Below are 13176 nucleotides of genomic sequence, written 5' to 3' on the forward strand. Positions count from 1 at the left end.
ATATAGATGCAGACTATATGCTTAAGAAGTCTGTTTTGCAACAAGATACTTTCAAGTTAAATCTCACTGCATGGCATTTCGAGAAAATGTTTTTTGCTATAGACTTGGGGGTCAACCAATCCTTTATAAGTGAAATATATTGGTTAGAAGTTGTACAGAAGCCCATTGGAACTGAACCTGAAACCATGTGGTTGCAAAGTGAACATCTTAAACACACAGGCATGCCTGCAAAAGTGTTTTTTCTTTTACTTGTTTTCCTTTTGTATGCTTTATGTTTTTCTCTTATTGTTTCTTTGAGAGAGTTTCAGACTCTCGCTTTAGAGTTGTTGGAGCATTGCTACAAAGTAGATGACGATTACACACAACAACTGCTTACGTACGAATTGAAGAACTTCAGTGATCAGACTTGCCTCAGTCTTGCCGTTGCTGCTAACCACAGGGAGTTTGTCGCCCACACCTGCTGTCAAATGTTGCTCAATGACATGTGGATGGGAGGTTTGCGCATGAGGAAGAATACTGCTCTCAAGGTAGGTAACTCTTTATTTGTCCAGTCTGACAAGTTGAAATTTAAGTGTGTGTCAATTTATAACTTGTCAGTATTAATACTCTCATTACTATATTTCTCTTGAAATATACACAGCCTTTGTTTCAATTAGTTTTCAAATTAATGAAAAATTTAGTTAAATAACTGTCACTTTAGACCCTTTCCTCACCACATTTCTGTTGCAATATACTGTCTTTGTTACATTTAATTTTCAGATTAATGAAGAATTTAGTAACACAACTTAATTTTAAACCTTTTGCAAATATACAAAAAAAAACAATAAAATAATTTTAATTGTAAAATCTAAATTATTGACTTAATACATCATTAACTTATTCTTCTCTATATGTATTTGTTAGTTATGTTTTTGTTTTTTCTAATTCTCATTTCATATAGGTAATATTGGGTATCTTTTTACCACCATACATTCTGCTGCTAGAATTTAAAAGCAAAGAAGAACTGCTGTTGATGCCTCAGACAATGGAAGAACATTTGGATGACATGGAAGAAGAAGCGAGTGAAAATGATCGAGTCTCCATCAGTTCTTTTGATGAAGCTGAAGTGAGTTGATACATTTTTTACCATCTTCACATCAATTCTAATAAGTAATTATTTCAAAAAAGAATAAATTCCATGAGGATTGCTTTGATGAAGACTTTGGTGTTTCATGTTAATTTAATATCTGACATCAACCACTCATCTATCCCTAGTTTCCGCATTGACCACCAGATAAGGGATCAGGGGACCATATATATATATGTATATATATACTCATACACACACACATATATCATTATCAGTGTTTAATGTCCATTTTCCAGCCTTGCATGGGTTGGAAGGTTTAACAAGAAGCAATGATGCAGAGGACTGCATGAAACTCCAATGTCTGCTTCGGTAGGATTGCTTTAGCTGAATGCCCATCCTAATATCTACCACAGACATACTCATGCACATATATGTGTGTGTTTGTATCTTCTTGTCTTGTTGTCATGCAACAAATATAAAATGAGTATTACCATCATACAAGCAGTATTCCTCATTTCCAGTCTTCATTGGAAAGTATTAGCTAGCTTGGAAACAGGAAGACATTTGACTGGAAAATCTGTCTCAAAAATCCCATCTGACCGATGCAAGGATGATAATGTGGACATTAAAACAATGACGATAATGATGATGATGGTATTTTGAGATGATCAACTTGTCAGACTTTCAAATCACAAAAACCAGTCTTGTAAGTTTTATTGCATTGTAACAACTTTACAAAAGACATTTTGCTAATTAATGGCAATCTAACTAGACGCAATATTAGATTTAAAGCAGCTGGGAAAAGTGGATCAGAATGCTCAGTGCTGAGCATATCTTTTACACTGTGGATTACCCTTATGGCTGAGGATCCCAACATTGAATGTTGAGCTCCTGGGAGTGCATGAATGGTGCAGTATAAAACTTATAATGATTGCGGCCTTATATATCTTTCAGTTGGGTTTAGTCCTACTGTGTGGCACCTTGAGCAAGTGACTTCAACTGTAGTTCCAAGCCAACCAAAGCCTGAGTGAATTTGGCTGATGGAATCTGAAAGAAGTCCATCATGTGTATGTGTATACATACATATGTACATATGTGTCTGTATTTGTTTACATTTGTTCTTTGCTAAGTTACAAGCTACAAGCAGTATTGTCATCACTTCTATCACTAAATCATCCACTTGCCTCATGCTTTAAAAGATTTGTGAAATAAAAGATCTCTTACTTGGAAACTGGTAAGAATTAACAGCTAGAATGGCAGCTGGTCATAAAACAATGGCCCAATAATATATTCATCTAATCCATACTCACTTGAAAACAAGTGTGAAAATGGATGGAAGAATTGTGTAACTAGGCATGCGTAAACCTCACTAGCTATTTGTTGATTCATCTAATCAATGCATTTATTAACTTAGGGTGTTCTACAAATTATTAGGAATTAGCTTAGGGAGCTATAACCAATATATATGTGAAATAAGCTGAGAAACTGAATTTATGCATATAAGAAAATGTGCACCTCATCATCATCATCATTTAGAATCCGTTTTCTATGCTGGCATGGGTTGGACAGTTTGACTGGAACTGTAAGCTGGAGAGCTGTCCCAGGCTCCAGTCTGTTTTAGCTTGGTTTCTACAGCTGGATGCCCTTCCTAACACCATCCACTACACAGAGTGTACTGGGTGCCTTTTATGTGTCACTGACTCTGGCCACAACTATAATTTCACTTGGCTTGATGTGCCTTAAGCACAGCAAATCACCAAAGGTCTCAATCACTGAGACTCAACATCTGAAGATAAAACTTCACCACCTCATCCCATGTCTTCCTGGATCTACTGCTTCCATGTTCCCTCCACAGTTAGAGATCAGCACTTTCCTACACAGTTGTTCTCATCCATATGCATCACAGGACCACACCAGCACATATTTACTTTATTGGTAACCACCCAACAATAAATTCATTGAGTTAATCAAATCTTAATAACTGACTAAAGATTATTTCTATTTTTATTCTGCAGAATGAATATGGAGAAGATATTGATAATAACTCCATTGGAAGCACAACTGTAACAGCACCACCGCCAACAGCAACCAATAAAGACGTGGATGTGCTATCTAATGCACTTCATCCAATTACATTCCCAGATAAGCCACTGAAGAAGAAATCACCTTTAAAACCTGGGAAGAAACTCTATGAGTTTTATAATGCACCTATAACGAAATTCTGGGCACACACTGTAAGTATATATTTTCTGCATCCTTCATTCATCATCATTGTCATCATTTTAATGTCCACTTTTCTGTGCTTGCATGGGTTAGACAGAGTTTAGCAAGGCAGGTTTTCTATGGCCAGATGCCCTTCCTGTCACCAAGCTTCACCTGTTTCTAAGGTAAGGTTATATTTCCTCATGGCTGAGCATGATTGGAAGTGAATGACACTGCTTGTATGACAGTGACACTTGTTTACAACTATCACATGATGTCAAGACAAGGAGACTCAAACAAACACACATACTATGGGCTTCTTTCAGTTTCAGTTTCCAAAATCCACTCACGAGGTTTTGGTTGGCATGCACTATTTTAGAAGACATTTGCCCAAGGTGGCAGTTAGTGGAACTGAACCCAGAGCCATGTAATTGGGAAGCAAACTTCTTAATCATATGGCCATGCTTGCTTGCATCTGATTCATTCTAAATAAACACCATCAATTGTCTTTTTGCTTACAATTTTTATGGTTACCTTGAAAGTGATTCAGCTAGGAGGTCACACAATACAGCTTCCTTCTCAAAATTTTAACTCATGAACGACTATGAGGAAATATTACCTTATTGGTGAAGGTTAGCAACAGGACAGGTATCTGGCCATTGAAAATCTACCTTGATGAAGCTTGGAAAAATGGATATTAAATCAATGATGGTGACACTGTATTATCCAACCACTAAATCTCACCATGGTTTGGGTTACGTTATTTTGTAACATAGACTCTGTGAGATCAGTCACTTTAGTAGCTAAGTGATCTTGTTGCTAACTGCTTGACCATTATGTAGAAGCCAAACCTACAAGCCAACCAAACAGGTTTGTGGCAAGAAGAGTTTTTAAAGTTTTTTATTGTCTCAGTCATCAGCCTGTGGCCATGCTGGGACACTACATTGCCTTGGAGAATTTTTTTAGTTGACTAAAGCAACTCCAGTTTTTTTGTTTTTTTTTTAAGCTTGGTACTTATTTTATCGATCATTTTTGCCAAACTGCTAAGTTACAAGGATGTATACAAACTAACCCTGGTTCTCTGGTGGTAATAGAGAACAAACAGACACAACACACACACACACACACACACACACAACAGGTTTCTTTCTGTTTCTGTCTATCAAATCCACTCACAAGATTTTGATCAACCTGAGGCTATAGTAGAAGAAATTTGCCCAAGGTGCCATGCAGTGAAACTGAAACTGGAACTATGTGGTTGGGAAGCAAACTTCTTACCACACAGCCTTCCATAATATTGCTAATGGTGTCATAGTGTGAAGATAGATAGAGAGAGGAGGAGACTGCATAGATTGGCATATTTGTTTAACTGAATGCAGAGCCATGGAGTGGGCACTTACTGTAGACTGGCAGATTGGAGTCGTTAGACTAATGATAGCTGAATGGCCTGACTTGTCATGATAGGTAGTGGGCTTTCGATACTATTGACTGGATACTGTAGGATGATTGCTCATAACTTGAAAGTTTAAGGCCCTAAAGTGGCTCCAATAACTGAAGGAAAGCAGTAGGAGGCAGGGCGATGATGCTAGGTGGAGGAAAGAAGGAATGGTAAGATGAGGGGTGGTTGCAGGAGTAGGGTGGGGAATAGGAGAAGGGGAAAGAATTAAAGACAAAATTGAGAAAAAGAAAGGGATGAAGCTGGAAAGATGATAGGACAGGTTGTATAGAAATGTTTAGGGCTATCCTGCATTATAAGGGGCAAATATGGGCAGAAGGTATAAGGGAAAGTAGACAGGAAGAAAGCAACAGACTGGGGTGGGGAAGAATCCTGAGTGAGGCGTTGGAAGAAAGAGAGGTGTGGGTGGTAAGTTTGGAAATGTGCCAAAGTTTTAAAGGAAATATTCTGCAGCTTATGTTAGTTACAGTTCAGTATGTGAAAAACAATATGTAGATTATATGAGGTTGTAAATCAATGAAAATGTGAATTTTAATAAATGAATAATGTTTCTGCACTGCTACCACCAGCTACCGCCCCCCCCCCCCCACCACCACCACCATCAAAAAGCAAAAAAAAAATAAGCTAAAAATATTGTTTCTTGTATAGTTTCTGCTAATTTTCTTAAATAAAGTCAATTCGGTTTATATAAGGATATTTAAGCAAGTTTTAGTTTTGCTCAAATCATGATATGGACTTATTGGATCCTGTCAAACCATCCAACCTCTGTAAACATGGAACATGGACATTAATTGATGATGATGATGTACTTGTCTAGCAAATGATTTGATCTGAGACCCATATGTTGAAGCTGAAGCAGTTCCTTCATGGAAGAGCCAGTTTAGCTGTTTAAAATCATACAGAAAAAGTATTCAAATTCACTTCCCATTTATTTCTTGGGATATCAAAATTTTCAGCGTGCATCTGCAATGCCAAAGGCTTACATATCCAAAATTCTATTACAACTTTGACATGGTTTTGTTCTGATTAGAGCCTACCCAATTTGACACCTTTCTTATTTCACAATTTCCTATATTCATGGAAACACAGTTCCAATGCTGCCAGGTAGTAGTGATACAATGAAAATTGTGACACCTCAAGGAAAAAATGTCAAATAAGTTTCATGAATTATAGGTAATGACTGAAAGAATATGATTACAAATACAAGTGGTTTGCAGGGTCCCTTCAAGGATCTCTTGAGTAATATTACTCAGCAGGGTGCAGAGAATCTCTCCATATCAAGCAGCTACTTCTCTGCATTGAGAAACCACAGCTTTGGTACTAAGCACCTGTGATTAGAATGTCACAGGAAAGAATTGCAAAACACCTTCTTCAAGTCAAGCCAACCAGCAGGATACCTAGGGGTAGACCAAGAATGCGATGGTTGGACAATATCCATAGTTTCAGTCAGTCATGCTTAAGAATCCAGCTGGAAAGTCTAATGATGATCGCTTCTGTTAGGACACTATGAAAGGGGTGCCTGAGGACTCAACTCCCTTGGCCCTTCCAGGAATAGTGGGTGGAGAAGATGGATGGATAAATTTTATGGTTTTTGTATGTTTTTAGATGGCTAAAAATGGCTTTTCTTTGATGAAATTCAATTCCTATATTTTACAACTCTAATTTGACTTTGCCTTAGCTATTTCTTGTGCAAAAAATAATAATTTCTTGTTGTTTTAGATCTGCTTCATACCACCCACCACAGCAGAATTGATGGTTCCAATTAAAAAGCATTGGTATGGGTGCTGGTGCCACATAAAAAAAAAACACTGGTGATGGTGCCATGTAAAAAGCACCCAGTACACTCTGTAAAATGGTTGACATTAGAAAGGGCATCTACCTGTAGAAACCAATCCAAAACAGACTATGGAACCCAGTGGACATTAAATGTTGATGATGAAGTTTTCCATAAATCTTCAGTTTCTATAAATGTTGATGATGATGTTTCCATAAATTTTCAGTTTTTCATTTTTTCCTGTTTTTTCTTTTTAAACTAATTTAATCATTCTTTTTTTCTTTTTCTTTTCATTCAGATTTCTTATATGACATTCCTGTTTTGTTTCACATATATTGTGTTATTAAAAACTTTACCAGTGCCTCGCTGGCAGGAGTATTATGTTATTGCATACATCGGAACTCTTGCATTAGAAAAGATGCGCATGGTAAATATTACTTCTTTTTCTTCTTTCCATTTCTTTATTTTCTGATTCCCAACATAGTGGTATTTGTTACTGCTGTTGCCTTCTTTTCTTCGCCTTCTTCCTTGACTTCTTCATCATCATCATCTTATTATTAAGATGGCAAGCTGGCAGAATCGTTAGCATGCCGGGTGAAATGCTTAGCAGTATTCCATCTGTCGCTACATTCTGAGTTCAAATTCTGCTGATGTTAACTTTACCTTTCATCCTTTTGGGGTCGATAAAAGAAGTACCACTTGAGCACTAGAGTTGATGTAATCGACTCATCCCCTCCCCCAGAATGGCTGCTCTTGTGGCAAAATTTGAAACCATTATTATTATCCACACCAGGCGAAATACTTAGCTGTATTTCATCTACCTTTACATCGACTTTGCCTTTCATCCTTTTGGGATCAATGAAATAAGTACCAGCCAAGTGCTGTGGTCAATGTAATGAACTTAACCTTCCCCCAATATTTCAAGCCTTGTGCCTATAGTAGAAAGGATTAGTATTATTATTATTATTATTATTATTATTATTATTAAAGGCAGCAAGCTGGTGGAATTGTTAGCATGCCAGGCAAAATGCTTAGCGGCATTTCATCTGTCGCTACATTCTGAGTTCAAATTATGCCAGGACCAACTTTGCATTTCATCCTTTCAGGGTTGATAAATTAAGTACCAGTGAAATACTGGTGTCAATCTAATCAACTAGTCCCCTCCCACAAAATTTCAGGCCTTATTATTCTGTTGTGTCTGGGGAGAGTCATTCTCTTTTGGTGCCTTATAATTTAACACACTCACCAGTAAAATTTCCACTTATCTCTTTTTTATTTTTCTAAAATTTTTGTTGCGTCTTGCAACCTTTTCAAAAGTTTTGAGTCAGAACTATTGAAAATATTGCAAGACGCAACAAAAATTTCTGAAAAATAAAAAAGAAATAAGTGGAAATTTTACCGGTGAGTGTGTTAAATTATAAGGCACCAAAAGAAAATGACTCTCCCCAGACACAACAGTATATGCTTCAACACATAAAGAATCTTACAAACCAAATCCAAAAACCAAATTATTATTATTAAGGTAAAATACTGGTTGAATCATTAGATCATTAGTGCATCAGATGAAATGGTTAACAGCATTTTTGTCGTACTTTTCATCTTTTAGGGGTTGATAAAAGAAAGTACTGGAATCAATATAATCAACTGAGCTTTGTGTCAAAATTTGAAATAATTATTGTTGTTGTTGTTGTTGTTGTTGTTGTTGTTGTTAAGGAAAGTGGAATGACATAAGCATTAGAGTGTCAGACAAAATACCTTGCAGTACTTGAGCTGGCTCTTTTCATTCTGAGTTCAAATCCTGCCAAGGTCAACTTTGCAATTCACCTTTTCAGAGTCGATAAAATAAAGTACCACTCAAGTACTAAGGTCAATGTAATTGATGAAGTCCTTCCCCATAAGATCACTGGTCCTGTGCCAAAATTTGAAATTATTATTTATCCTATGCCCCCTGTGAAAAATAGTTGATTATCTATTGTGATCAGGGACATATATTGAACAAGTGATCAATCTAGTATTGAGTTCAATGATTAGGGGGTCAAGATTTTTGTGTGTGCCTTTTTGTTTTTTTGGGGGGTTTTTTTTTCTTTTTTATTCTCAAGCTAGCCTCAGAAATTTGTTTCAGAGGAACTTACATGTTATACAGTTGCATTCACTACATCCAATATTTATTATCGTTGGAAACTTGAAAATTTCAAATTTGTTCAAAAAATTAGTATGCAAAAACTATTTCAGAAATATCATGAACTTGCCAAGATAAGGCACAAAAGGAAAAAAAAAACAAACTAAAAGTAAAACTATAAGAAAAAGAAGTAAAGTAAGAAAAAGCATCCAGCCCATTTGTGAAGTTGTTGGCATCCAGCTGTAAAAACGATGCCAAAACTGACCTCACTTGTGCTGATGCCATGTAAAAAGCACTCAGTCCATTTTACAGAGTAGAATCCTTGTGAGTGAATTTGGTCAATGGAAACTTAAAGAAGCTCATTGTGTACATGTGTGTGTGTATTTACTTGTATTTGTCCTGAGTAAGAGTTTAAAATGCATCTGGTATTTGGGGTCTTGGTACAGGAGTTCCAGGATTTTGAGGAGTGAAGCACCACCCCTTAGCCACTGATGATCCCAGGTCTACTCTGACCTGGAGTAGTAGCACTTGTTAGGGTCCTAGCTATGGGTTAATAGCATATGTACCACCTACTCCAAACCCAGTCTATGACTTCTCCAATAATCAATGATAACTTGGTCAGCAAATCCTCTGTGATGGTCAACAATTGATGACAAGTTGATATGCTATGGATCACAGTATACCAAAGTGTGTATGCATGTGATCAGGGACCACATGTGAACTTGTATTTCTGCTGAGGCTGGCTGTCAGAGCTGATTCAACCCACTCAGTGTGAATGCTGCCACAAGAACAAGTACTTGTATCTATATATACAAGGGGCTGCTGAAAAGTTTCTGGCTTTGGGTAGAAGAAAATACAGGAGGATCAGTTATAATTTCATTCAGCATATTCTCCTCTCAGATTCACACTTATTGCAATGATCCTTCAGATTTTCTTAACCCTGTAAAAGAACTCAGAAAGTTGGGCTTCCAACCAGGCCGTTTGCAATATCCTTAAAGCCTGGAACTTTTCAGCACCCCTTCGTATGCATGTATGTCTTGACCCCCAACTTGATATAACATGGTGTTAGTAAATGAGCGTCACCATCATATAGGCAATGTTGTTTACTTCAGTCTTCTGGGGAAAACCTGTCTGGCCATGGGGGAAATGTTACCTTACTTGGGTACAAGTGAGAGTTGGTGACTGGAAAGGCATCCTACTATTGAAAATATGTCTCACCAAATTCTGTTTGACCCATGCAAACATTAAAAAGGTGGTGATGACACTGACAACGACATAAGAGATTCTTTATTTTTCTTTTTGAAAACAAAATCATTTTCCAAAGAAAAATATTTTTATTTAAAATAAAACAATTATAAAGCATGTAAATAAATCAAATAGAAAAACTACATGAACATTATTTTTGTGTATATAATAAATATTATGTTTATATTTCAATAATAATTAAGTTGTTCAAAATACAATATATATATATATATTATGAACTATTTAGGAGGGATTGCAATTCTGATTGGGAAGAAACAAACACACTCATAAATGAATGCATGAAACCCATTATACATGCGCGCGCACGCACACACACACACACACACACACACACACACACACATAGAGACAGACAGACTAACACACAAGTACAGGTGCAGGCATAGCTGTGTGGTTAAGAAGTTTGTTTCCCAACCATGTTCTGCCCCAATGTGTGGAATCTTAAGAAAATGTCTTCTATAACCTTTGGCCAACCAAGGTTTTGTGAGTAGATTAGGTTGATGGAAACTGAAAGACACCTGATGAATGTGTGTGTGTCCTTGTTTTTGAGATCACTTGCTGGTTTTAAATGATTCTTACTGTCATACAAGTAGTGTCACTCTTTTGCAATCTTCTTTGGAAACATATCCAGCAGTTGTATTGTTCATATTTGAAGGTTAAGGGGAAATATCACCATCTTTGGAAATGGGTAAGTTGCCTACAGGAAAGATGTCCAGCTGCAGAAAATCTGCCAAATTTTGTCTGACCCATACAAGCAAGGAAAAGTGGACTTTAAGGGAACGGTAATCACATTTAAGGTCCACTTTTCCATATTTGCATAGTTCAGATGGCCAGATGCCCTTCCTCTCTCACCAACCCTCACCTGGTTCCAAGCATGCTAAGATTTCCCTATAGTCAGAATATTGGAAATGAACAGTAACACTTGTATGATGGTGGTGATAGTCACTTAGAACCATCACAAGTTGTCAAGACAAGGGGTACATACATACACACATGCATATATATATATATATATATTTATATATATATATATATGACCAAGACCTTTGGCAATATGCTGTGCTTGAGTACATGACCCATCAAGCTAAGTAAAATCGTAGTCATGGCAGATACTAGCGTCATGCAACCAGCACCCATGACTGTGGCATGTAAAAGCACCCATTACACTCTCAGAGTGGTTAGCATTAGGAAGGGCACCCAGCCATAGAAACTATGCCAAATCAGACTGGAGTCTGGTGCAGCCCTGATCAAAAAGTATTGGGACTGTTGCTCTAGTAACAGAGCTAATGTACACAGAATGAAACCACTTGGCACAGGTTGATCTTGAACTCTGTCACACATGCACACTAAGTTATAATGCTCTCATTTACTTCCATTGTTTATAGCAGTGCTTGGAAGAAAAGTGTGTAGAGTGTTGTCTTCTCAAAAAGATCAGGTTTCAGCTGCACAGGATTTCCTTGATTGTGCCAAGGAAGATGAAAACGGCTTGAAGATAGTCATACAAATGATTGCTGTCTCTCTGAGCTTCTTATATGGCCTCTCAAACGACTATTCAGTGCCACTGCTGATCTGAGTGGTTTGACGTATAGGTGACAGACCAAAAATTGTTACTTCCTCTGTATTGATCAGATCACTTGTGAGATATAATCCTTATGAACCACTGTATGTCTTGTAAAATTGACTTGCAAGCCCTTTCACACACCATCATTCTGATTATCATCTTTCATACTTTACTTGTTTCAATCATTGGGTTGCAGCCATGCTGGGACACTGCCTTGGAGGGTTTAGTCCAGTGGTTCTCAAACAGGATCCATATGGCCTCTGAGGGTCCATATAAGATTTGTAGTGGGGTGGGGTCACACAACAAAATAGTAAATTGTGAATCCGCAATAGTTTTTTTAAGAGCCCCTAACAATATCTTACTTTAGATGTATATATTGGTGTGTATTGCATGAAACAGCCAGGTTTCTTTCTCTAACATTTTACATAGTTCAACCTACACAAGTTAATGTACGAAAAACAAAACAGGAATTTTGAAAGAAGTATATATAAAACTGATATTTAAACATTGGCTGACTATGGGGATCCACCAGAATAAAATAGTAATCAAAGGGAACTAGAGCTAAAAGATGGTTGAGAACTTCTAATTTAGTCAAACAAATCAATCTCTGTACTTCTTTTGGAGTCTCTTACTTATTCTATTAGTCTGTTTTGCAACACTTCTAAGGTATTGCAATGTTAACAAATGAACATTGGTTATAGGGTAGTGATAGGGGACAAACACATACATACAAATATGTGTGTATGTTGAGGACAAACTTACAGTTTCTGTCTACTGAATTTCCTCCCAAGGCATTGGTTGGCTCAAGGCTATAGTAGAAGACATTTGCCCAAGGTGCCACACAGTGGGGGTGAACTGAAAACCACATGGCTGGAAAGAGACTTTCTTAACCACAAAGCCATATCTGTATTTATATATTATTTAAATCCATAAGTTTTGTGTATGAGTACACATATAAATATACATGCTTATATATATAGATATGTATTGATATATACACTTTCATATTTATAAATATGTACACACACACACACATATATATATATCTACTTATAGTGATATGTATATATATATATATATATATATATATATACACACACACACACACACACACACACATATATATACATATACACACACATAAGTACATTTATGTGAACATATTTATATATACACATACATATATATTTATATATATGCCTTCATATATATGTGTGTGTATTCATACACACATATAGATTTAAATGCATTTACACACACACAAATATATATTTACTGTTATATATATATATATACATATACATATACACACACACACACTCGCACATACATACATACATACATACATACATATAAGAGGGATGACCACTAAGTGGACATCCATTATGCTAGATGTAGACCCCTGGCATTTTGCTGAATTTTCTTGAGAACAATCTTTTCTTAGTGGTCAGACCATATGGGGTCTACATCTAGCATAATGGATGTCCACTTAGTGGTCATCCCTCTTATATGTATGTAATATAATTTTTCTGAATCTTCAGATTTTTCAATATGCTAGGCCACTGGTTTTAAATTGATATTAATCAAATTAATATTCAATTTTTCACCTTATTATTTAAATTTACATATATATATATATATATGCATAGACACACTCACATAATATACATATATAGATATGTACTTATGTGTGTGTGTGTACTGTGTACTTACGTAGGTGTATATACTT

At 36.4% G+C, this 13176-nt stretch overlaps 1 protein-coding gene across 15 annotated transcripts in view; it reads left to right on the forward strand.

The window, feature by feature from the left end:
• LOC106881649 (transient receptor potential cation channel subfamily M member 3) overlaps nt 1–13176 on the forward strand; it is a 701312-nt gene that overhangs the window by 630797 nt on the left and 57339 nt on the right. For all 15 annotated transcript variants that reach the window (XM_089357688.1, XM_089357690.1, XM_052970748.2 and 12 more), the window contains 4 exons: nt 299–527; nt 941–1105; nt 3085–3303; nt 6800–6928. In XM_089357688.1, the coding sequence (XP_089213814.1) occupies nt 299–527; nt 941–1105; nt 3085–3303; nt 6800–6928 (742 nt within the window). The remainder of the gene's footprint in view (nt 1–298; nt 528–940; nt 1106–3084; nt 3304–6799; nt 6929–13176) is intronic.

Source organism: Octopus bimaculoides, chromosome 9 (genome assembly GCF_046866305.1).
Source record: "Octopus bimaculoides isolate indiv1 chromosome 9, ASM4686630v1, whole genome shotgun sequence".
In the NCBI taxonomy this organism is placed as follows: domain Eukaryota; kingdom Metazoa; phylum Mollusca; class Cephalopoda; order Octopoda; family Octopodidae; genus Octopus; species Octopus bimaculoides.